We start from the raw sequence: 27,442 nt of genomic DNA, 5'->3' as shown, positions 1-27,442 counted from the left end.
AAAAAAGAATGAAAGAATCCCAAGATCTCCCTAAAACATTGCCAGTGAGCTTAAGAAAATGAACCTATAGACCAACAATTTTATTCAATTATAAAAGCAATCATATAACCTAATAGTACCATAGTGGAAAGAACGTTAAGTAAAAAAGGACAGAACATAAGGTAATGACTTATCTTTGGTTCAAACTTCATCTACTATAATACTACTACAACTTCTAAGCAAAGCAGGGTAAAAAAGAAGCTTGTAATAGAATTGTGCTACTCTGAAAACTAGAAAGATAAGAAAGGAGAATGGTAACTCAAACTTTGCATGTCAAAGACCAAAAAACTGATGGAAAGTATGGAAATAAAAAAAAGGTGATGGCAGAAAAGGGTGATGGCAGAAGCTTTATGAGGATGAAAAACAGTCTAAGAGAAAAAAAATACAATTTAATAGCAAGTGTGAGAGGACATGACGTGACCCCAAAAGACACAAAGGATCAAAACATTAACTCCCTAATGTGTTTCAAAATTTCTGGGCAGGGTTGCTTGGATTCAGTTAAACATTTTTATAATTTTATTAGTTCTCATTTTATTAAGTAGCTTCCCAGAAGGAAAATGTGGCATACCAATTATGTAACGAATCAAACCAACCCTAACTTTTCCACCCATATCAAAGGCACCTCTATGATCTTCCACATTAAAAACATTCATGCCATAATCCGAAACACAACTGGACACAATTAGAAATGCTGAACCAACTCATCCAAAAGGGCAGGGTCACCTCCCCATCTTAGAACCCAAGTCTATTATTTCAAGAAGTGAATTCATCACGGATGATATATGGAGGACATGGCTATGAAACTATACTTGCATAGTAAAAGTCGGGTACCTAAAAATTCAGGATCAAACCCACAAATGATGCTCTCCTTTATTCATGTTTGCAAAAAAAAAATACACTGAGGCTGAGACATTGCAATTAATTTAACAGTTTCAGCCCAGTTAATATTTTGTTCAATCACAGTGTGGCTTATGCTTCTGTAAAGTCTTTTTTTTTTTTTTTCAAATTTACATCCTAGCCAGAATTAGCACTCTGGTTTTTATGATAATATTGTTCATTTAATGCATGGCTTGGAGTTACACTTCAAAGTGAGTCAGAGGAATAGGCCTTTCTCTTGTTGTTGCCGCAGACATCACTGTTCACGCACCAATGATCTGACCTTAAATTTTAACTGAGACTGCACAAAATCAGTCTCCTATTTCAACTATTCTTTTGTAATTCAATCATCTAGCCCATCAATTTTAGATAGATTTTGCAATAACCTGCCCATGAAAGCTAAAACGATTTTTAACATTATCTTTTTATGTTTATGCTCTGAAAAGACTTGAATTGGAAGCTTTCCTCCATAATGTGTGGATGCATTGGAGAATGAACTTAGTAAAATATACAAATCAGGCTTAACAGAAAGCATTAAACAAACAAAATCCTTCTCCAGAATTGCAGTCTTTTTATTCTTGTTTTAGCAATGCAAATATCGGGCTAATTGCATTTATCCAGATGAGAAGAGTCAATCATCATTTCTTCCCAAACCAAGGCCAAAAAATTATATGCCTGGCTTCTAGGTGGAGAAACTGGAAAGTCATAAGATCATAGAATTCAGAGCTGTGAAGGCCAATGAGTCCAAGTCCTAATTTTATAAATGAGATGGTTTTTCAGAGCTGACTGATGTGTTTTGAATCCTTTAATCTATTTTCATATCAGCTTCATTTTGTACCGATTCAATTTTTTTCCTCATCTATACAAAAAAGAAATCATTTTGGGAATAAGGAAATTTTAATATCATAACTCAGAAGATAATAGAACTTTACAATTTGGAAGGTTAAGTATTTTCAAAACAGGATTTTATCTGTGTTCAAAAACATATCAAGTGCCAAAATGCTGATGGTGGAGCTTGGCACATGCCATATTAGATTTATTCCTCCTAGCCAAAATCTCTCAACATGAGTTTCATAGAACTGTTTCATCATTCATGGAAGAGCAAGATTGGGAATTTTTAAAGAATTGCTAAAAGATGGAGGTGTTTTAATTCTTAATGTATTACAGTTTTGAAATGTACTTCCCTGAGTGCAGACAAAACTATTTGAAAATTTGTAATTTCTCAGCTTGTATAGTAGAAATATAGCTCTGACATATGGAAGTTTGGGGGAAAAACATGAGTCAGACAATGATAAGTTTAGAGATATTTTATCTTTTTCTTTTATTAAAATCACATAAAAGAATCCATTTTTTTAAAAAAATGGTTAAGGTTTGACTGATTGACTGGTGTGATATTCATTTTTAAAATTGCACATTGTCCAAGGTTTTCTGTGTGTTTTCATTATTATTTGTGCATTTAAAACCTTTTTTCTTTGTATAACTTTGTGGTACTAAATTTGAATTCCTTTGTAGATTTAAATAATGCAATCCATAAACCCAGTGACAAGCAGTAACTGTGTACTATAATGTAAGTATATGTTTTATTGCTATATTTTCTGATGTATGAGATCTATCCTGTAAGAAATATTTTTCTATTCTGCAATAGTTATTTTCTTATTTATATTTTTAAAAGTTTGTTTCATTCATTAATGTTTCAATTGTTCAGAGTACATGCCAAGGATATCTTTTAAAAATATATTCTAGGTTTTTTTTAATGCAACATGATGGAAATATGTTTAGAAGAATTACACTTGTTTAACCTATGTCTGATTGTTTGCTGCCTTGGAGAGGAATGGGGAGAGAAGAAGAAAAAAATGAAACACAAGGTTTTGCAAAGATAAATATTGAAAACAAGCAAATACCTTTGCTTGTATTTAGAAAAATAAAACACTATAAAAATTTTGAAAAAAAATGAAAAGAAAAAAGCATATTCAATTTATCAGTCATTTTCTTAAATACAACAGCAAGTTTCATATGTGTTCTTTTATCTTTTCAGATATTGTCACTGTGCATTTTATTTTGTTTTCATGGAAGAAGAAAGGACATGTTTTGAGATTGTGTTTTAGCACATGTTTAAACCTATAAAAGTATTATATATAAATAACATATATTATATATAATAGTATATATATATATATATATATATATATATATATATATATATATAACATGCAATAAAAGTATATATCATTGTTTCAGGTCAAATTTTTATGAGATTATATTTTTGTTGAGAAGATTTAAGAAACTCCTGTGTTCTATTTTTCACTTCAAGATGACACATAATTTTAAACTTCTTTTAAGTTAAAGAAATCCAGAGTATAAAGCACTGTAGTAAAATACTGTTTGGATATGTCTTTGTTCTAATGTGCATTTGACAATGGTACCAGTGCCTCGAATCATTTTTTTTTTGAGCCAAAAGAGAATGTTAAGTTTAGTCATCACAAAGGCACACAATGCTTAATAAGACCTTGGAGTAGGTTGGATCATTAACACAGAAGCTTCATGTGCAATAAAGACCCAGAGTAGAGGACAATCTTGCCTGCCATTTTTAATATGCTTCACTTTACAAATATGTGAAAATCTGAACCTTGAATATACAGACACATTTTCAATCAGTTTTAAAATTTCAAAATTCCTAAAGTGTTCATGATATGTAATGATCTGATCTTTCTACTAAAAATTAGTCTATGACATTTAGGGTTCAATATATTAAAAGTCAAGTGACTTGTTCAAGATCACATGAATCTAGGTCCTTTATGTTCAGATTTAGGTCTGTTGTCTGGAATTCTCTCCTCTGTCTCTTATTTTCTCTGGTGTCCTTCAAGACTCAGCTAGAGTATCATCTTCTACAGGAAGCCTTTTCCCAGTTTTATTCCTCCCCTCATTTCCCATAGGAACCAGTGCCTTATCTCTGAGATAACCTCCCATTTCCCTTTGAATACATTTTGTATCTTCCTAATTATTTTTCTATCATTCCTCCATAAGGTAAGCAAGATCCTTGAGGTCAGTATTGATGTTTTCATCTGCCTGTGCATCCCCCAGTGATTAGCGCACTCTTAGTTTCTAGCAGAAGTGTAATAACAATAGTTATAAGAAGCTGACTGACCCCTTTTCAATGCACTTTTTTCCTTTAAAGAAGTCTGCTCTTCCCTAGCATTTTCACCAAGGAAAGGTTGCGAGAGCAAGAAGACTGTATCTTCCCGTTCTCTTGGGATCATGGCTAGCCCTTAGGTGACAAAGATGGATTTAATTACATAGACTAAAGAAGGTTTCATTCTACTGGCATTGGACCCAGAGCAGCCTTTAGCAGGAGCACAAAATGTCGGGATGTGATCTTATTTTAAGGACATTCAGATGTTCATTTCACTGGGGCAGAAATGGGGGAAGAGGTGGGACAACAAGTGGGAACAGAGCAGACAAAAGGAAACATCTCAGCATTTTAGAGACCATGAAAGCCACAAGAAATTTTGCCAGTTAGGATACTCCCCTTTCCAGGTTTTGGGGAAGTCTGTGAGATTTTAATGTGATTTCCACATAAATCTATCTCACTCCCAGTCTTGACCACACGGTAGAAAAAATGGAATTTAATATGCATAGGAAAAAACTCCCATGAATAGCTCAAACCGCTATTATAATTACTGAAATAATTACAGGGTTACTATTATTTACAAATACTATGATGTAAATCACTATTTGTGACATTTATTTTTATTGTTATTTTTTCTACCCCCAAAAATTCCCAGTGTAATTAGACTTTCCTTCTGATACTTCAGAGACTTCCAAGGTCCTAGAAAGAGATGTGGACAATATATAAACTTTCATATATACATAAATATACTGCATCTGTAGTATGGCATGATATGGCATATCATCTAAAATAATATTCTAGTATAATATTTTGCATCATCCTATATTATAGGGTATCATCATCCTAGATATGACATAATATGATAAGATGATAAGTTATATGACTCATGAAGCATAAGGGTTATACCACCAAAGTCTTAGACTTAAGAAGACATGCATTCAAATCTTCTCATAATGTTTACTATATTTATAGGCAAATTACCAGAACTCTCAATGTTCTAGGCTACCTTCCAAGGTGCTAAACCCTAAATTGTGGATCTGCATCCCTGAATCCTGATTCCCCTGATTCAGGGGAAGGGATTTTCTACATGATTCCCCAACCTGATACAATTTTAGATGGAGCTATGCCCCCAGATATATATGAACATGTCAACACATTTGTCCATCTCCATCTCTCCCTTGATTTCCCTGGGCCTTAATTGACTGGCCCTGCAGAACAGCAATACAACGTGAGTCCTAATACTGTCTCTCAGGAACATGGAACAATGACTGGAGAGTAGGAAGGATTGTAAAGCATGAATGACTGTTAGGTGGCTGAGGACAATAACTGCCATTTCTGGAGCATTAGAAGGTTTGCCAAATACCACGTGGACATGTTCTCATTTGAACCTCACAACATCCTCCAGAGGCACAATTCACATGGTCTCAAATTTGCAGATGAAGAGCTTTAGTGCTTGGTTCAGGTCACAAACCTTGGAAGATCAATGACTTTTCTAAATCCCAACCTTCCAAACGTTAGCTCCAGGACCTGGCCAAGGTCACAGAAGAAGTCCTTGGCAAACCAGGAACTTCAACTAAGGCCACACTGGGGATTTTATCTGAGGCCCTGGGCCTGCAAACTGAGTACAGTGCTCACCTTTCTCTGTCCCTAACAGTTCTTCAAGGGAGAGAACAAAAACATTTAATTTGCTTCTTGCCTATCTAATGATAAGACAATTCCATTATTAGACATGGGCTGCATATGGCTATTTAAATAGCTTAATAATTATGCTTTACATATTTGTACATCTTAATGAACTTAGATTATTTGAATAGATTGGATTTGATAGTGGGTCAATAAACCTCTCCCAATAAAGCCTTCCCAATGTAATTAGGCTTTCCTTCATTTAAGCCTCTGATACTTCAGTAATAATTAATTAAAGATTAATAAGAAAGATATTCTCCATTTAATGACCTCTTATCTTTAGAAAGTAGAGTAAATGTTTCTAGGCACAGAGGAACCAATCAGGGGGCATTTGCATATTCCAGCTGAGATTAGCCAGCTATAATAACTTTCCTTGTTTGCAAATACAGAGTTTTAGCTCATTAAAGTTTGCCACCAAAGAAAGCAATGACTTCTCAGGAAATAAAATTTGATAGCATGGGCCATTTGGGGCTAATGATAGTCTCAGGACTCTACTGGATTCTTACTTTCCAGTTCTGTAAAGTTGTAAAGATATGGTGGTCATGGACATGACATCCTTGTTATTTACCCTATTTTTAGAGGCCAAAAGTACATATGACATTAAACTTTTTTTTAAATACTACCCTCTTCGGTGAGCTTGTTTCCATCTTAACTTTTCTTGCTTTTGTTACATGGGATGGTACTTTGGGAAGACTAAGGATAGATAAATTGAGAAACATTTTAAAAAATCAAAAAATAGAGGCCCGAAAGAAGGAAGGAAGGAAGAAATGAGAAGGGAGAAAAGAGAGGAAGGGAGAGAAGCAATGAGGGAGGGAGAAGGGAAAGTTATGTCACTTCTAAGTAAACCCATATTTGGTCCTGTAGATTAAATAGAATGCCTCATGGTCTCTGGCAGAGTCCCAGAATGCCAACCTTCTGAAGGACTTTCAGGGTCAGGTAGTCCCAATCATACATGAATAAGATTTCCCTTCTCTAACCCCCACCATGGACCCATTTAGTCTCTGTAAGAAAAATTCTATAGAGGAAGAAGCTGTGACTTTCCAGTGCAAAGCTTCCTATTCTGGCACAGTTCTCATTTTTAGGAAGTTTTTCCTGACAATGAACCTAAAGAGTGGTTTTTTTTTTCAAAAATTAAAACAACCTTCATCCATTATTTCTTCATCCATGGTGCTTGTGAAGTCAAGCAGAAAAAAAGCATTAGATTTAGTTAAAAATAAAGAAAGGAATCAGTGCAGCATGTAAAGCACTGGACTGGGGAGCAAATGATTTAGCCAGTCCAGTGGGATGTTGGGAAGGTTGTTCACTCTCTCCCATTTTTGAGCCGTTACCTCATTTATAAAAGGAGGGGCTTAGACTAATATCTTCTGAGGTCACTTTCATCTGGAAATCAATGCTTCTAGGAAGTTTTATCTGACTTCCACAGATTTTCAAAAGTAGAAAAGTATCTAATGTAAGTCTTCCATTTGTCTTCTCTTCTGCAGAATAAATGCCTCAGAAATTTCCCTTACTAAGTCTTCCATTTATTTTTTTAGAAAATAATGCTGATTAAGGCAAATGAAGATTTTATTAATTGTTCTGCTTTAGTTAAAGCCGGAGTGTTGCCAGATCACCGGAGATCTCCATCACTACTGGGACAACTTTACAACTTCCTGATCATAGTGATCTGTTTCCTGAATCTCTCAGCTCACACTCTTCTGGATGGCTGGTCTCTCGAAATCTGACAATAATATCATTTCTATTTCTCACTCCATAGACATCTTTGTTGACTATTAGGCCAACCAATAGCTGATTTGGTACCCTTAGGTAGCTATCATTCAGGTTTTTTTTTTTCCTTTCAGTAAAATTGCAGGAGTTCTCACCCACCTGGAGAGTCACTGCATCAGGACTTGAAAGACAGGAAGTTGCCCCTTACTCTCATCAAGTACTTAACTTGGAGTGTTCAGCAATCTTTTCTCATCTGGGTGACATTTTCCCACCTTCACCCACAATAATAATCAATGATAGCAGGTAGCCTTTGCCCTTTTGTTGTCACATTGGAACTTTTTCCATTTTTAGTAAAACAAGGCTTTGCTCTCCCGAATGCCCTTTCTGTCCTGTCCCTGAGCCCCTTTTTCTTTGTTTCTCTCAGTGAAACTAAAGTGGGAGCTGGACATAAATAGTAATCACAGTAATAGTGACAGAAATACAAAGATTAAAGACTCTTTCTAGGTCACTGAAGAATTATCTTCCTTTCCCCTCTTGTTGGAAGTGAGATCTTCCATTCTTCAATAGTCCTGTTTCGAGGAACTTTCCTGAAGATGTGCTGTGACCGTCACCGCCAGAAGAACTCTGAAGGCCAGCAAGCTAATGAATCGGGGAGCCAATCCTCTCCCTGGACACAAGGTTTTGTTCTCAGTATCATCCTGAGAACCTTTCTCTCTTTGCCTTCTGCTTGAGAATGCAATAAAATAGAAAATGATTTCCATCGATTCCTTTCCATGCAGAGTTCAGTGCTAGGACAAGCTTGTGTTAAGTTCATTTCTGTTCCTTCCTTTCTTCCACCATCTCTTTCCTTGTATCACTCTCTGTATCTGTCTCTGACTGTCTGTCTGTCTGTCTCTTTCTCTTCCTTTGTCTTTATCATTTCACCTGTCTGTTTCTATATATTGGTCTGTCTCCCTCTGTCATTCTCTGTCTATCCGTCTGTCTGTCTGTCTCTTTCTCTGCCTCTGACTGTGTGTTTGTCAGTCTGTCTGTCTCTCCTGTCTCTGTCTGTCTGCCTATCCATTTGGCAGTCTGTCTTTCTCTCTGTCTCTGTCTGTCAATCTGTCTGTTTCCCCCTCTATCTCTGTCTGTCTGCCTATCCATTTGGCAATCTGTCTCTCTGTCTCTGTCTGTCAGTCTTTCTCTCTCCCTCTGTCACTCTATCTTTGTCTATCCATCAGTAAGTCTGTTAGTCTGTCTCTGTGTGTGTGTGTGTCTCTGTCTCTCCCTCTGTCTGTCTGTCTCTGTATACCTATCTGTCACTCTGTCTGCATCTCTATCTGTTTCTTTGTTTGTCTTTCTATCCACCTGTCAGTCTGTTAGTCTGTCTGTCTCTTTCTCTCTCGATGTCTTTCTCTTTCTTTGTTTGTCCATCTGTGTATCTTTGTCTATTTGGCTCTCCCTCTGTCATTCTGTCTCTGTCTATCCATTTGTCATCTGTCTCTCTTTCTCTCCCTCTGTCTGACTCTGTTTATCCATCTGTCAGTCTGTCTGTCTCCCTCTGTCACTCTATCTCTGTCTATTCATCTGTCAGTCTGTCGCTCTCTTTTTCTCCCTTTGTCTGTCTGTCTCTATCAGTCTGTCTGTCTCTCTCCCTCTGCCACTCTGCCTGTTTCTATCTAACCATCTGTCAATCTGTCTTTATCTTTCTCTCTTTCTCTACCTCTGTCTCTGTCTTTCTCTGTCTATTAGCCTATGTTTCTATCTGTCTCTCTTTCCCTCTTACTCATCTCTTTCGGTCTATCCATCTGTCTGTTGGTTAGTCTGTCTGTCTCTCTCTCTTTTTCCCCTCCTTCCTTCCCTCCTGAGGGGACCAATGTAAGCCTAAAAGAATAGTACATTGGGGCAGCTAAGTGGCTCAGTGGATAGAGCACCAGCCCTGAGGTCAAGAGGACCTGAGTTCAAATGTGACCTCAGACACTTAACACTTCCTAGTTGTGTGACCCTGGGCAAGTCACTTAATCCTGATCTCTTCAGCAATAAATAAATAAAAGAATAAATGCATTGTGGTGTCTCTGATCCTGATTCTACTCATCAAAAAGTCAATTTTCTCTTAGGATTTTTCATTTGGATGTTTGCCTAGATAAACTTTGACCAGGGTGATCACTCCATGGCTTAAGTGAAAATGGAAAGGCCCTCAGAAACAAGGGATCATAAACTTGCAACTTGAATTTTTGGATAGATAATGTGGGAGATGCAACTTCAACTATATGAGGAGGAAAATGGAGCAAAGGATGTGACTAGAAAACAAAACTTCAGTAGCATATTCAAATTAAAAATATTGTCAGATGATAAGTAATCATAGCTCTATAATACTTTTTATGTTCCAGCATCATGCCAAGTGCTTTATGATGATCTCATTTAATCCTCACAACAACCTTGGGATGTAGGTAATATTATCATCCTCATTTTAGAGAGGGAAACTGAGGCAAATTAAGTTGAAATAACTTGCCTAGGGTCAAATTGCTAGCAGGAATCTAAACTCAAGTATTTCTGATTCCAAACCCACTGTGCATTTAGGGTCAAGGTTAGCCACCATGCTGCCTTGTAACAATGAATTCAATATTGAATAATCAGCAATGAAATTATATATATATATATATATATAATATAGAGAGAATATAGAGATCAAGTAAATTTTTTTTCTCATTTTCTTCTAGATGTAAAAACCTATCATAGGTTGGGCAGCAAGATGGCACAGTGGATAGAGTTCCAAGCCTAGAGCTAGGAAGACTTATCTTCCTAAATTCACATCTAGTTTCAGATATGTTCCAGTTGTGTGAGTGTTCTCTCACTTAATCCTGTTTGCCTCAGTTTCCTCCTTTGTAAAAGGAGCCAGAGAAGAAAATGGCAAACCACTCAAATATTTTTACCAGGAAAATCCCAAGTAGAATCATGAAGAGTCAGGTATGACTAAATGATTGAACAACAACAACAACAATCATCAATTAAGAAATGGTATCATTCCCTAAAGGTCCACTTAGATCTGTTGTCATAGAAGGTTACATTTCGACCACTCATTCATTTTTTTCATCAAGGATTAACTCTGTATTTATTATATTTCAGGCTATGCACTGTAAATAGAAAAACAAAAACTAAATGACTTCTAACCTGAAGAATTCTATATGGTACAGGATGGAGAGTGGTTGGGGGAGAAGATAGGGCTGGTGTGGATGGCAAGAACATATATACAGCTAAGTAACTACCCAAAAAGTCCAACTACTTTCCATAAAACTAGAAACTAGAAGAAGCAGGAGGTTATCTCATATAGAACGTGACCTTAGAGTTGAACCTTGAACAAAGCTAATCCCAGCTTTCTACAAAAAGCTTGTTTCTTCTAGAAGTAGAGGAGAGTCAGCCCCAACCCAATGGAGTCCAGTTTCTAGATTCCACTAACTACCAAAGCTCACTCAATAATATCAGAAGATAGAAAATAAACATGAAATGCAGAACTAAAGTAAAACAGATGGACTCACAGCAATGATGTTGAAGAAGTCATCATCTCCCAGGGTATCCAAAATTGAAGATACTGTTTGTTTGGCAATGGTCAGGCGGAGCCCCTTCATGCTCCCGCTCACGTCCACTAAAATAACAACATCTTTTGGAGAAGTGGCAGCTTGGATATACCTAGATCAAAGTCAACATTTTAAAATAAAAAATTACTCCTAAAAGTTCCCATTTTGCTTTCCTTCAATAAATTTCAGTGGTTGACTTTATTGCCTACCATTTTCGGTTTCTGCAGTCAAAAGCAATGACTCCATTCTCATCTGGTTCCCATTTAATACCTATAAGAAAGATTGGGTTATAAGAAAACAGGAAAGTTCAAATGTTCTTAAGTAGCATTCAGAGCCCGTCCAGCTTTGCTGATTGAGCAGATATGCTTAAAGCTTGCATGCAAAGACTAAGAGTTTTTGCTCGTCACACAGAGATATCCAGCTCTGGAAAAGCACTTGGAGGAAATCTCCCTCCAGGAAACATAATCATCAGCTCAGCTGCTCCAAAGCCCAACTGGCGAGTGAAGCCCTCTCCAGCCCTGCTCTGTCCATCAAGTGAGAGGCAGACTTGAGCCTCTCCATTGGCCTAAGGAGACAGTTCGCCAAATTAATTTCCCCATTGCCCATGCTCTAGCTTTCCCAGCAGCCAGCGATTGTCAGGCCTGATGGCATCACTCATGGGTTTGGTGTCAGACATCTTGCCCCAGATCGCTTGAGCCCAATGAGGTAATGTCTCTAGCTTGAAGGTCAGAGGGAATACAATCCCAGGTCTGCAGCATTGAGTATCCACAAGCCTCTCCCCCAACTCCGATGCTGTTTTTTAAATCAAGATATTTTTGGCCTTGCCTTCTGTGTTAAGATCAAATAAAATGGCTCCATACATCGAGGTAATATGGTAGAGGAGAAAGAATCCAGTGGTTTGGGAGACCCAGGACAACTGCTCAAATTCCCTTTCTGACACTTATGACGTGGGTGACCTCGGACAAGTAACTCAACCTCATCGAGACTTGGTTTCCCATAAAAGAGTTACACTAAGTACCATTGAGATGGCTTTCATCCCCATAGTTCTGTGGTGATAAGAAGTTGGAATTTTCATTTACAAAAGGAGTCTGGGGAGATGCCCCCAAGAATAGGCACATGGGTACCTCCGGTACCTCCATCATTAAATAAATAAATGTGGGTCCCACAATAAGAGAATTTGAGTGTTGGAATAGAATGGGCTTCTACACCAATCCACACATCAAAGGAAGACATGTCAGTGACACAGGACGCCAGCATCTTGTGCCCAAACCCCAGCTTAGCTAGTAACTGCTATGTGGCTTTAGGCAAATCTGTTCCTCTTGATGGCCTGACAATTCTCTAAATCAATAGTGTCAAACTCAACTCAAACCCAAATAGAACCTAGAGGTCACCAAACCATACGGAAGGATCCCTGCGACTCACATACTGATTGCTTCAAAGCACATATTAACATTATCTATGTTCTACGGCATGCTTATTTATTTCATTACACATGGTCCAATTGAATTGTAGTCTGGTTCAGCCCACTCACTGTGTTGTTCAGAACCAAATGAAAATCAGCTATGAGCAGGGCTGCGCATTTAGACAAGCTTTGAGGTCCCTGATCTCATCTTTTTAAAGAAACCTGAAATGATTTAAATGGCCTAGGTTACATCCAGGTGGAATTAAATGCAGAGGAAAGTTTCTTTAAATAAACTCATCTCTGAACATTAAAATGGGGGGAGTGATTTCCAATTTGACCTTCTCTTTATCATTATATCCTATTGATTATTGATCTTAGAGTGACACATACAGCTTTACATAGAGAAGTGGGGCAGGGCAGGTCAAAGCAAATAAAAGCAAAAGGATATAAAAAATCTGAAATCTCATCTGTTGGAAGTCTTTGACAACTGGAGATAAGTGATGCTAAAGTACTACTGAATGCAAAACTGAGAGGAGACTGGGATTAAAAATCAAGGCCCCAGATGTGGAGGTGAGGAGGCTGAAGGCCAAGGTGAAAGAGCTAAAAAGAGTACTTCCATGCTTTATGATCATAAGCAAGTGATTTAAGCCTCCTCTCATCTCAGTTTCCTCATCTGTAAAAGAGAAATAATAGCAATAACAATACTTACTTTTTGAATTTGGGGGCAGTAAGAAGGTAAGTGCTTGTCCCAGAAAGATAAAATCCTTCAGGTTCGAAAGAAATATGATCTTTGTTCACATGATCAAATATATTTTAATGATTTGTACATTTATTTTTTGAATAATCTGTTTTTTTCCCTAGGAAGGTCTCATTGTTTTTGCTTAAATTGTCCCTCATAGATGTCCCCCATATCCCTCAAAGAAAATGTCCCACCTCACTTTTCCCTCATGCAATTGTTGGTCCCTTTTTTCAATAATCAACTGAGGTACTCTTTTATTCCAGAGGCTATTCCTGGATCCTCCAATTATTGATGACCTCATGACCCCAAACTTTAAGTTCCTTGAGGGTAGATGTGCTTGACTTTGTCTTTGTGGAGAGGCAGATTGTCCAATGGATAGAGAGTTGACCTTGGTGTCCAAAAGATTTAGATTCAAGTTTCATCTCTGATATATTGGCCTGTTACCCTACCCAATATTTTAATACTAAAAGTGACAGAAAAGATGCCTTTCTACATTAGTGGATGGATTTCCCCTACTTGGAAGTTTCCCATATTAAGGATATTTAAGGTTCAATCCCTATTTTCAGCACTTCCTACATAGTAAAGGATTAATGAATATATATTAAATTAAATAGAGAATGAGTACTTGTAATCATATTTGTGTTTTTTTTTTGCTTAAATGATTTTCAAAGCCTTCATTAACTCAAGTAATAAATGTCTGTCACTCTCACCTCTTATTTAAGATTATTTTTAAGGACTCAGCTTCCTTCTTTAATAAGACCATAGATTTAGTGCTGCAAAAGACCTTAAAAATATTGAGCCTCTCATTTTGCTAGTGAATAAATTGAGGAACAACGAAATGAATGACTTGTTTAGTATTACACAGCTAGTACATATCCAAAGCAATGTTGAAATTCAGATCGTGGTGAACCCCAATTCAGTGCTTTTTCTACTTTGTCCGCTGGCTGCCACAGAGTGCTTGAAGCTGATATAAATGGATAACATCTAACTATAGACAGTGCACAATGGAATCATCATGTTCTCATGTATCCCTGGTGGGTCTGTTTGCATCTTTACTTCTCCCCTCTATTCTCACTTTTCAATGGCACAATTTGTTTTGTCTGCCTCTTGTTGTATGCTGGGACACATTACTTGTTTGATTTATTTGCTAACCTTTGTATGTTAGGAAGAGGTTATGTAGTTTGGTAAACATAAAGATCAAAACTAGTCTGACCAAATGGACCCATTTCCTTTTTTAATTGGGTCACTACCAGTCAATATAGATCAAGGAAACATTTTAGATATCATTAAATTAGATTGAAGTAGACCAATGGACGAAATCTTCTCTGTGATTCTGGAAAGAAAGCTACAGTGACGTGAGGCAGAAAATAATAGAATTAAGGAAACTAGGGATCCACTAAATTGGTCAGACACAAAGAGTAATCTTTAATGCATTAATTTGGAACAGTGAAAAGAACATTAATTCTGAACCTGGGTTCAAATCTCTCCTGATACCTGTGTAATCAAAGGCAAGTGACTAAATATTCCTGGGCCTCAGTTTCTTGAGTTATAAATGGAAAGATAAAGTAGGTGGCCTATGTGGTAACTTCATAATGTCTACTTGGTAGGACATCCCCAGAGAGTGTCCAAGCATTTGTGCTTGACCCTATTGTGTTTAATTAATATTTTCATCAATTACATGGTCAGAAAAATAGATTGTATACTTACAAAAGAAGCAGTTAAGCAAGCTGGGAAGGACAGCTAACCTGTGACAGACTCAAGATTCAAAACAATCTTAACAAGCTAGAAAGTTGGGATAAAATTAATGATTAAATGCAATAATGAGCAGTGCAAAGTTTTATACTTGGGTTCAAAATGAATCATCTTCATGAAAATAAGGTGAAGTTCAACAACAATTCATCTAGCAAAGAGCTAAGAGTTTTAGTGGATTGCAAGTTCAGATTGTCAACCCTTTCTTTATGGCAGCCCAAAGAGCTAAGGTTTTTATCTATAGAAGTTGGAGAAAGTTTATTCTGGTGAAGAGCAGATTTAAAGAAGCACAATTGTTGCCTTCCAATATTTGAAATCTGGGCATACGGATAGGATTCAGTTAGACTTCTTATGTTTAGCTCCAGAAGTGGGAAGTAGCAACACCGAGTGGAAGTGGCAGAAGTTCAGATTTAGGCACAGTATCAAGAGAAGTTTTCTAACAATGAGAACTGATCAAACATAGATTGAGGGGCTTGAAGGTATGAGAGGGATTCTTGGTTCCCAATGGGTTGCCAACAAGGTTGGATTCCACTTCTGGAGCATGTTTTAGAGCAGGTAGCTATTGATGGAGAAAATCAATCCATGTGATTGGCACAATGATAAATGGGCCAGATGATCTCTATGGCCCCTGCTAACTCTGAGTTTCTAAGATTCTCAGTTCATTTGTCAATTTACAAATGATAATAGAATAAATTGAGGAAATCATGAAAAATAGGGTAAACTGTGAATAATTATGAATAATAACAATGGCTAGAGCCATATGGACATTTTGGTGTCATACATCTGTTTATAGAAAATCTTAGGTAAGTCATTTCTTTCCCAGTCACTTTGAAGCCTATCCACTCCATACATAGGATGAAGAAGAAAATATAAAAACAAGAAAAATGATGGGTAAATAGCCATGAATCCAGCCTTGACTCCACAGAAATTCTCTCAGTACCTATGTTTTCCCAACCCAAACTATCCCTGATTGGTATAGTGATGGGAGATGATGGACACATTGTTTGTTGTATTATATATGCACATGATTTGTATACTATGCAATAAACTTTGGAGGGAGACAAATGCAGATAGGTAGGTTTAGATATTCTCTGAGCTGCCAAACCTGGATACTACATGTTAAGACAAAAGGACAAACTCAGAAACAGGCAAATTGTCAGCAAGACCAAAAGGCCAATGGTCTATAATCATGTCTACCATAGATTTTATATTAGGTTTATCCCTGAATCTAACTTTTCATGATACTTATTGACTTAAAAAGTTATAATTATCTACTATATGTAAAGGTATTAGGCAGTGGGAATTGTGTGTATGCAGGTGGAGGTATACAAGTTTGAGTAAGGCTCAAAGAGTTCATAATCCCCCAAAATACCCAATGGTTCAAGACCCATATATTTCTGAAAAAGACACCATATTGTGGGAAGGTTAGGACTAACCTATCTTGAAGATAAAATTCCAGAGGCTTCCATTCTGCAAGGAGAGAATAGGGCATTTCTGCACTTTTCCTAAAGCTACCTATTTTATCCTCCATGAAAATTTTCACCTTCACTTGTCCGTCCTTTCCTTTATCAATCTCTTGAAAGAATATGCTCGATTATAAATGAATAAGTTACAACAGAGATACTATGAAAATGATGGACTGGAGTTTGGGGAGATCATTTTCCTGGGGCTTGACCTGTTGAGTGGGCAGAGGAGCGTAACTCGGCCATCAGTCACCACCAGTCTGTCACCGAGAGTGAGCCAGGAAGGAAGCTGGGTGACAACATGAATACAAATGGTGACCGAATTTGGGATATGGCCTTGATTCATCAAAATCAAAGTGGCTTTTATAGGGTTTCAATGCTAAGGAGTCTCTTGGCTTGTAGATTATCACACTTCTTGCCACTGATGACTCTTAGCTAACTTTCCCCTTTCTTGTAATATATGCACATCATACAAAGGATGATGGAAGAAAATAATTTTACTAGGATCCTCCAATGCTTTTTCAACATTTCTGGAACAACACCCATTTTGCAACTGAAAGGCCATCAGCAAACACCTGATGGCAGAACCTCAATTTCAAGTTTAAGTTCTGAAAATGACTAGTTCTGGGACAACTGATAAGTCACTCAATGATTTTAGGAATGCTTTTAAAAATTAAGGTAATATTCTGAATCCAATTCTTTCTGTGCAACAAGAAAACTGTTCGGTTCTGCACACATAAATTGTATCTAGGATATACTGTGACATATTTAACACGTATAGGACTGCTTGCCATCTGGGGGAGGGAGTGGAGGGAGGGAGGGGAAAAGTTGGAACAAAAGTGAGTGCAGGGGATAATGTTGTAAAAAAATTACCCAGGCATGGGCTCTGTCAATAAAATGTTATAATTATTAAAAAAAAAGAAGGTAATAATTAAAGCCCATCAAGCACACTTTGTTTCCCATCATCATGCTTTTGCCCTATTTGTCCTACAGGTTCTGCCATTCCTTGTTACTAGTGCTCCCTTGAATTCACATTCTATTCAGAATCTACCTTGTATGGACCCACTGGCTTACATGTTATATCCCTGATTAAAATGTAAGCTCTTTGAAGGTAGGGATCGTTTTGATTTTGGTATTCACAGTACTTAGCACAGTGTCTGGCTCAGACTGCTTAATGAATGCACATTGAGTGACTGATTCAGTTTCCTCTTCTATGAAATAAAAGTAAATCTGGGGCTCTAAAGTTTCTTCCAGTTCTCAGATTCTATAATCACAAGAGAATCCCCTCTGAAAAGGGGGAAAGGTGCTAGAATTAGCACTTTCTTTATTGGAAGTTGTGCAGGTATCCCTTAGTAACATCAGCAGTGAGGAAAGCAGACACTATTTGTGTGGAACTGCTGACAGAAGCCTTTTGCAACATGAACTGAAGGGACCATGATAAATTTCAATATGGTATCCCAAATTCCAGTGGCACACTTAATTTTTTTCTAAATTAGATATAGACCAAGCTGGAAGAAGACTCAGAAGTTATGAAGCCCTTTGCCCTCAGGTTACAGCTGAAGAAACTGAATGACCAGCCCAAGATCACTCAGATGATAATAGTCTCATCAAACCAAACCTAGAAGGAACCTTACAGGTCACATAGTATAAACATGTTACAGATGAGGAAACTGAGGCCCGGAGAAGAAAAACAACTTGCTTTAATAATAGCTTAAATGAGACAACAAGATGGTACAGTAGTTAGAGCACTAGCCCTGGCGTCAGTAGGATCTGAGTTTAAATCCAGCCTCAGTCACTTGACTCTTACCAGCTGGGTACTTACGCCCAATTGGCTTGTCAAAAATAGTCTATGGAAATTGAGGAAATTCCTATCAGCGGGGCAATGGATCAATTAAGTATTATATATATTCCATCATTATCCCATCATATTATTGTTCTGTGGGAAATGATGAGCAGGATGCTCTCAGGAAAAAAAAAAAAAAGCTTGGAAAGTCCTCCATGAACTCAAGGGAAATGAAATGTACTGTATACAATATAATAACAATATTCTAGGATGACCAACTGTTAAGTGACTTTGCTATTCTCAGTAGTACAAGTAAGTATCTAAGATTACATCCCAAAGACTTATGAAAAGTCCTATTCATCCCCAAAGAAGGAACCGATTATGTCTGGATACAGATCAAAGCATTCTCTCGTTTTCTCTCTTTCTCTTTTTTAAAACTTAATTTTTTTGAGAGCTTTTATTTTCATCAGGGCAAGAAATCTATGGATTTTTTTTTACAACTTGACATTTAAGGAAGTGTTTTGCATAAATTCATAGGTGGTTTCTTAATTATGGGTAGAGATATGAAAGAGAATAACTATAACAAAACTAGAATAAAGATAATATTCATGTGCAGTTTTCCAAGTCAATCTGCAGCTGGCAGCATGGTTTAATGCCCATTTCTCTTTGAGTCTGATATTTTCCAAGTACTTCCCATGGGTTATTTCACATGTCCTTCATCATAACAGTAATAGCTTACTACTATTGTTTTCTCTTTTAGAGATGAGGTCACTAGAGCTCTGAGAATTTAAGTGATGTGCTTAAGATCATACATCTAATAATGGTCTGAGGCAGGATTCCCACCCAAGCTTTCCTGACTACAAGCCTAGCCCGACTTCTTAAGCCATATCACTTCTCACAGAGTGGAATGATAAAGCAGGGATTCAAATCCAGATCCTTTAAATCCAAGCCTCCTTCACACTCCAGGAGGCTCCAGTGAAATGTCTCACTAGTAAAAAGTCTCATCTTCTATGAGGGATTTTGTTCCTGCCTTTCTAAAGTTCCAGTAACCAGAGCTTACGCTGGCACATCCAGCTAGGACAGATCGGGCTTGGGATTATCCTCCTTCCTACCATTGCTGAATCCCACTCCAAGGGTAAGATTTTCCTTGGTTTCCACATGGTCTTCTTCCAAATTCTGCCATAATTTCAGCAGCATCTGTGCTCAACTCTATTTTCTTTTCTCTGCTTTCAACGGATCACAATGCTGGACCACAGCCCTTTTTAGCCCAGTGCTTCCTGTCAAACTGACTGAAGTCAACTGTTTATTCTTCAATTTTTGGAAGCCTTGAGATGGGCTGTGTGGGTGTGTCTAGAGAGCAGAGGACTATGGGATGGCCAGAGGAACCTGCCATGAAACTGTCAGAAAGAGATGCCTTCCAGGATGGGTGCCCTTGCCAACAATACCACCGAGGGGGCTGACCACAGGAAACCTGCATTTAGCGTACTGCACCGAGGTAGCAGGTGCTTGCTTTTATTTAAGGAAAACATAAATGATTCCCCTTAATTGCTCTAAGATTATATGGGGCTTTCTCTTCCTTTTACTTCTTTTAGAGGATTTCTACAGCTGGAATGCCAGTAAATTGTAGCCCGAAGTCACGTTCTTACAACTTGTAAGCAAAATTAAAACTTCCCGTTTTAATTAAAATTCTCACAAAGCCAGAACGAAATCTCCTGCCACGGCAGACAAGCAGCAGCTCAGGAAAGCCCCGAAGGCCGCACCTGCTTGGCAGAGGGAAACTAGGCAGATTCTCTGACAAATAGGGTCCATTTGGGTGAGTTGTGCTGCTGGCATTTTTGGATCATGTTTGTTGTAATCAGTGGCTCTTTCCCAATTGCTGCTGAAGATCACACAAGGAATGGATTTTTTTTGCAGGCTCCTATCTTTAAGACACAATAATTCAGGCTGGGAATATCTATCTATATCGATCCCGGGTTTAGAAAGCTGTTTCAAAGGTGGTTTGGATCTAAGGAACCAATCAATGATTCAATAGAAGGTATACTGAGTCTGGGCAAGCCCTGACTATTTCAAAAAACAGAAGTCACCCTTGTCTCTTATAAACAATCCCCTGTGACTTCTCTGCCTTCAGTTCTTCAAGGACTCGTAATTTCAGTGGGGCGGGGATTTCTACCAATACAGATCACACTGTGAGGGTCAGAGGCATGTACAATAGAAAGAAATTATATTTGGAGTTGAAGCTTCCGGGTTCAAATCCTGACTTCCCTTTCCGTGAGCCTCAGCTTCTCAGTTGCAAAATGGGTTTGCTAAAAAGAATGAAAATGAGGCTGGAAAAGTCATATGGCTTACCAAGCAAATAAGTGAGAAAAGCTAAGCTTGAACTAAAGCTGCAAGCTAACACACTGTAGAAACTTCTTGTTAACAAAAGGATGGAGTCAAGCAAAATAAGAAAAGAAAAAAAATAAAGAAAGGGATATAGAAGGAGATATAAAAGTCGGAGGTGATAGCTGAAAGCCTTCATCATTGCCCAAGAGAAATTTCTCCATCATCAGCAACATTCTCAAGTTTAGGAGGAGGGGAAAAAAAAGGGAGGATGGGGGAAGCTGGGATTTCAGGCACTTAGAAAGCTTTGGGCACATGGATATTATTCCAGTGGTGAACATATTTTGTCTGCAGCAAGGCATAGATTGCTATATTTGCCTTATTAAAATCTAGCTTTGAATGTTATTTCTGAAATTAGCTGAGTAACTGTGGATGAGTCATGTTACCTCATCTGTAAAATGGGGAGAATAATAGCACCTGTCTACCAAGGTTGTTGTAGGAAATATGAGATAATAAATGAAAAAGCACCCCAGAGTTGCTAGCAAGAAGTTATTAAGGATACAGCATTAATATATCTGTGGCATAGTAAAGATAATGAAGGATTGTGCTTTTAAAGTCCCTTTCAGTTCTATATCCATAAACCTATGATCTCATGGCCCTAAGGGTGGGTTTTTATGAAATCATCTAGACAAAAATTCCACTTTCTTGTGGTCAACTTCTAGATGATGAGTGTTCCTGGGGGAGAATCATAGTGAAGTTCTGTGTTTTCCTCTGGATTTCTTCTGGGAAAACCCAACAAGATCTGCAGGAACTTGTGGTCTTCTGCTATTAGATTTTAAATTGAGTCAAAAGTTTTCTAAGTATAGAGATTGTGTCATTTTTATGTATCCATCTCCCTAGTTCCTAGCACACAGTAGGGACTCATTCAATATCAGCTGATTATGGCTTCCACAAATCCAAGGCCACCTTAAGCCATAGTCAAACAGTAGAACAGAAAGCTGTTGGTGCAAAAATCTAAGGAGGAAGGGGAAGGAATTCATTACTTTAGAGCGCTGATTCTGCCTGGCTCCAAGTCTATTTTTGGTTACTTACCTGGATACTGTCTAAAGAATCCTTTGGCACTTCCAAAATACTGCCATATCAGAGAAGGGTCTCGGTCAAAATTATCTACAAACACTTTGTTTAAGGACTCTGACCAGTACACACCATTGACGATTGCAGGATCTGGAAGAACAGAAAAAAGAGGAGATAAGAAGGGAGTCATGTTATAGATCAGCTTGGACCAAGTGGCATTTCCTCTATTGTGAAATGAGATGGAGAAAGATAATCAACAAGAGTCTTTGGGACACCTTCTTCCTGATACCATATGGCAGTTTCTGTTTCGAAAGTCCTATTTTTGCAAATGAGTATATATGCCATTAAAAATCACAGATCAACCAAATTATTCCAGTGTGAATGGATAGAAAGCAGCAATATGCAGGCTAATCATAAAGAAAGTACATTAGGTATTTTCCACTATCTGAGTAACCCTGAAATATCTTGAAATAAGAGTGTGTAAAGTAACATTGCCTTATATTCAGAAGATTACTGGAAACAATGAGGAAGTGGGATAGATCTGAAATCATGTCCTCTGACTCTAAAGAAAGGAGCTCGTAAGGTCAACTCTGATGTGATCTGTACCTTGAGCTGGAAGGAGCTTAGAAAGAACACATGAGTTCAAGTCTTGTCCCTGACAAATATCATCTTATGATCTTGGACAAGTGTCTCAAGTTATTTCAAGTCAAGTACCCTCTCAACTGAATATTTGCAAGCAAGGAGGGAGGTCCAGAGTTGAATTGTAGTTGAATTTTCTTTTCTATGGAAAAGTAGTAGTAATGCCTAAAGCATACTTTGAGCATATCTCTCCCTTGAAGCTTCAACACCTCACTATTATATCTAGGATAAAATCAAAGGACTGACAAAAATCTTACAGGGAAACTGTCCAAAGTATTTAGTCAGTTGAGTGGTGCAGTGGATAGAGCACTGGACTTGGAATCAGAGAAACTCATCTTCCTGATTTCAAATCTGGCCTTAGACACTTCCTACCTGTGTGACTCTAGGAACATGACTTAACTCTGTTACCCCTAGTTTTTCATCTGTAAAATGGGATGAGGAAGAAAATAGCAAACCCATCACAGTACTTTTACCAAGGCAAATGAGGTCATAAATAGACACAGTTGAAACAATTCAATAACAGCAACAACAGTTAGTGCAGTAGATAAGAGCACTGGACCTGGAGTCAGGAAGACTTAAGGCAATCCCAGTCTTATATTCTTACCATTTATACAACTTATTTTTGCCTCATTTTCCTCATCTGTAAAAAGGGGTTAATAACTACACTTACTTCACTGTGCTTTTTTTGAAGATCAAATGAGATAATGTTTATAAAAACTACTTGTTGCTGTGCAGTCTCATATAAGACACTATGTAAATGCTTATTTCTTTCCCTTCCCCTATTTTATATCTATCTGTTGTCTACTGGGAATATAATGGTGGTCAGTATATTCTTTACAGCAAAATAGCAATACGCAAAATTATGTTCTGTTCTTCTGTTAAATAACTACTTTTGCCATTAGTGGTTACTTTGTTGTCAAGAAAGAGGTCTTTGGTTTCCCTTACTGTATTTGGCACAATTTATCAGTTTCTCACCATAATGGCCCATCTAGGTGGAACAGTAGATATAGCTTAGAGTCAAATTCTGGGTTCATAGACTTATTAATTGGATGTTGTCGTTCAGTTGTTTCAGTCACATCCAACTCTTTGTGACCCCGATTGGAGTTTTCTTGGCAAAGATTCCAAAGTGGTTCACCATTTCCTTCTCCAGGTCATTTTACAGATGAAGAAACTGAGGGGAACAGAGTTAAGTGACTTTCCCAGGGTCATCTAGCTAGGAAGTATCTGAGGCCAGAATTGAATTTAGGAAGATGAGTCTTCCTGACTCCAGACCTGGAAATCCCACCTACCTGGCAAGTCACTTAATTTTCATCAGCCTTGGCTTTCTCATCTTTAAAATGGGAATAATAATCAGATCTACCTCTCTGGGGATTTGTGAAGATCAAATGAGTTAATATATGTGTAAAGTGCCGTTATTATTATAATGAATCGCTATTATGCTAAATCAGGCATGCGATGAACTAGAGATTACAATAATGACAGGCATTGACATTAGACTTCCAACAAGCTGGGTTGCCAGCAATATTCTGAAGGCCCCATTCAGAGGGAGCAGAGCTGCCCAATTTTCACTTCTTGTCTTTCAGTGACAACATGCTCATTCATCCTAATTAGAACATATATAAATAATGAATAGTTCCCAGTGATAATTAATTCAGTGCTTGTACTACTAGAGATAGAGCCTATAAATATATGTGAAGTGCTGAAATAAGATATCTCCCTAAATATTTCCATTTTATAATGCTTGTTTACTCACTATTTGATAAATGACGCACGTGCGCATGTGTTTTTATGTGTGTTTTCCAAAGCCTGGTGATACTGAGATGGGAGAGACGAATGGTATCAATGACTTATTGCCCACTGTCCTCCTAGGAAATATGAAATTAAATGATGGAAACTGAATGTGCCACTGGCCAAAGTAAGTCTCGCAAGTTTCCAATAGAGGCTAGATGGCAATCTTGGGTATAAATATGCTTGAAGAGCAAATCCATCATGAGTCATATCACACACACACACACACACACACACACACTCTCTCTCTCTCTCTCTCTCTCTCTCTCTCTCTCTCTCTCTCTCTCTCTCTTCCTCTCTCTCTCTCTTCTTTCTCTCCTCTCTCTCTCTCTCTCTCCAAATCTCCAGCCCTCAAAGCTAGAAATTATCAAAACCAAAGTTAATCAGACCAATTTCACCTGCTGCCAAACAGCCTTATAATCCCTTTACTATTCACAAAGTCCTTACATACTTAATGTGGGTACTGATGTACAATGTAATGAATTACCAGAAGGTCATAAGTACCTATGGGCTCAGGGATAGAAACACTATTTCCTCTAGTTTACAGATGACAAAAGTCATGCCCCTGGGTGTCCCTGTTCACACAGAGAAACTGTCAGAATTCTACTCCTAGAGGGTAAGTGTTATTTCACATTTGTCTTAGTCTTCCCAGAATTTAGTATAGGGTCTGGCACACAATAGGTACTTAATAAATTCTGGTCAAAAAGATTGAAACCAGTCAAATCCATGATCACTTCTGGTAGGAGAGCTGGTAATTAAATGATCACTTAAAGGTATTTATTAAGCAATTTAATATGTTCCCAGCATTATGTTAAGGGATAGGAGTACAAAGAAAGGTGAATTTACCACATCTAGGAAGAAGGAGCTCACAATATAATTAAGGAATGGCTTGGAAATAACTATGTACATACAAGATCTTTATAGTACAAAAGACAGATAACCTCAGAGGGAAGGCTGAGCATGAGTTGGGGAGTTAGAAAGGTCTCCTGAAGTATGTGGGAATTGGGTGGGATATTAAATAAAACCAGGATGCAGTGTGAAGAAGAGAAATATCTCCAGAATAGAAGACAGAGGGGGGAGTTGTAGCATGGAGTCAGGAGATCCTGGCCAGGAGCTGGCAAGTTATTCTTAGTATCATAAACTTTTCTAGATCACATGAATTGGCAGCCATGATTGGTACAATAGGAATAATAGTGCAGTAAAATCCAAGTTTGGCCTCCGCCACTCAATAACTCTGTGGGATTTTGGGGAAATCATTAAACCCATCTATGTCTCAGGTTTGCTTTGTTTTTTCAACAACAAAATGAGAATAATAATATCTCAGCTAATTTCCTCCAATTCAATTTAAGTGCCATCGCCTATATCAGGAAATCAGCAAAGGAAGTCTCCCTTGTATTTAAAGAAACCTGTAATGAAAGGGCCCACATTTCATTTTCTGTAAATTTGTTTCACTGTATTAAAACAAACTTTTGGAAGGCCCTAACTGTCTCACTTCTGTCTTTGTATTTTTACAAATAATAGGTATTTAATGAATGTTATTGATTGTTGAGACTATATGCATACACCCCACACACACATATTATATATATGTACAGTGCTTTTGAAATTATAATTAACTCAAGATAATCACCTAAATTAAGACAAAAGAGACTTGTTTTAACATTTGGCTAGTTCCAAGCCATGAGTGAGATATGATTGTAGTAGGAAAGTGAATCCTCACACAGGTGCACTACAGCTCATTTCCTGAACCAAATTAATGTCTAGAATAAACTATCGAGAAGTAGATTTTTCCTTGCCATTAACTCAGCACCTCTGCCACAAATAAACATTAATCATGATTGACATTGTAACTGTAAGTAACCCAAAGAAGGGGAGCTCACTTCTGTGCATAGCAAACTTTCTTTTAAGCCAGGAAGGCTGGGATTGGAATTCTGCCTTGGACACATGATCCAGCATGGCTGAGTAGTCCTAGGCAAATTACAGACCTTCCAGGTTCTTCCAGTAGGTGGTCTAAAATGTTAAGTGACAGAAAAAAGGCTGCTCAGAGTTTATGGAGATGAAATTATTAACGAAATAGATTCATAAAATTATGATTAAGGAAGAAAAACAAATAAAGAACAGTTGAGAATGTGCTTGTCTGTGTACATCAGGAATAAGGAAGATATCTACTCCAAGCTACCTGATTTAGCAATCTCCCTGAATCACAAGGTGGTGCCTCTTTAAACCTCAGGCCCCTCAATTGTAAAATTAAGGACTTAGATTTGCTTGCCTTTGGGAGCCTTCAGGCTTAAGATTTATGATCTATGTAGATGTTCCAGTGATGCAGCTTGATATCCAAAACAAAGATACTGGTAGGGTATATAATGAGACATGTATATGTGTGTGTGCGTGTGTGTATATATGTATATATATATATATATATATATATATATATATATATGTGTGTGTGTGTGTGTGTGTGTGTGTGTGTATGTATGTATGTGTGTATGTGTATGTATACATCTAATATATGTATACAGCCATTGGGTAAATTACTTTTCCTTGACTATTCACTTGTTACAAGAATTTTTTGAAAAAAAATTATAGACTTTTACTTAGGAAACTCAGTGAAAAGAAACTCATCATTTTCCAAGGCAACCTCTTATATTTGGGAGATTGCTGTCATTGTTACCTAGTCATTCCCGACATCAAACCTATATTTGTTCCTTTGCAATCTCTCCCAATTGCTGCTCCTTTGGGTGGCCTTCTTTCCTATGAGAGTGTTTCAAATAATAGAAGTGAATGATCATATTTCCTCTGAATCTTTTCTCTTCTAGACTAATTCTCCCCTATTCCCTTAATGGATTCTCATCCAGCATAGTCATTCACCATTCTTGTTCTCTTTGAATTATCTCCAACTTATTAATGCTCTCGTACACTGTGTTAATCAAGACTGATGATAATATTCCAAATATGCTAAGGAAATGGCACAGCCTTAGTTGTTGTTGACATTGTTATTATTGGTCAGTCATTTCCACTGTGTTCAACTCTTCATCTGGGTTTCTCATGGCAAAACTAATGAAGTAGTGTGCCATTTCCTTCTTCAGATCATTTTATAGATGAGGAAACTGAAGCAAACAGGATTAAGTGACTTGCCCAGGGTCACAGAGATAGTGAATTTCTGAAACTGAATTTGAGCTCAGGTCTTCCTGACTCTTAACCCACTGCTTTAATCATTGAGCCATACTGCTGCCCAATAGGGGTTAGCATTACCCCTCTCTTAATGCAGCCTATGATTGCCTTAGTTCTTTCTGGCTGCCATATCACTTATTGATAGAAACTTGCCTTATATCAAGTTTTCATTTCATGATATTGCTAAGATTTTTTTATGCAAATTATTATGTAGTCATATTCTTTGTCTTCTATTTAAGAGGCTGAGTTTTTTTTCACCTGTCCAACATGTCTACTTTGAGACAAGAATGGCAAGACGTTTTAGCAAATGCTTTGGTGAAATTATGGTAAAT

At 37.6% G+C, this 27,442-nt stretch overlaps 1 protein-coding gene across 5 annotated transcripts in view; it reads right to left on the bottom strand.

The window, feature by feature from the left end:
* Nucleotides 1–27,442, bottom strand: part of CACNA2D3 (calcium voltage-gated channel auxiliary subunit alpha2delta 3) — a 1,010,949-nt gene that overhangs the window by 546,300 nt on the left and 437,207 nt on the right. For all 5 annotated transcript variants that reach the window (XM_031952127.1, XM_031952119.1, XM_031952106.1 and 2 more), the window contains 3 exons: nucleotides 21,531–21,662; nucleotides 11,193–11,253; nucleotides 10,945–11,095 (listed from right to left, as the gene is read on the bottom strand). In XM_031952127.1, coding sequence (XP_031807987.1) covers nucleotides 10,945–11,095; nucleotides 11,193–11,253; nucleotides 21,531–21,662 — 344 coding nt within the window. The remainder of the gene's footprint in view (nucleotides 1–10,944; nucleotides 11,096–11,192; nucleotides 11,254–21,530; nucleotides 21,663–27,442) is intronic.

This window comes from Sarcophilus harrisii, chromosome 1 (genome assembly GCF_902635505.1).
Source record: "Sarcophilus harrisii chromosome 1, mSarHar1.11, whole genome shotgun sequence".
NCBI classification, from domain to species: domain Eukaryota; kingdom Metazoa; phylum Chordata; class Mammalia; order Dasyuromorphia; family Dasyuridae; genus Sarcophilus; species Sarcophilus harrisii.
This window is presented reverse-complemented; position numbering and strand designations above follow the sequence as displayed.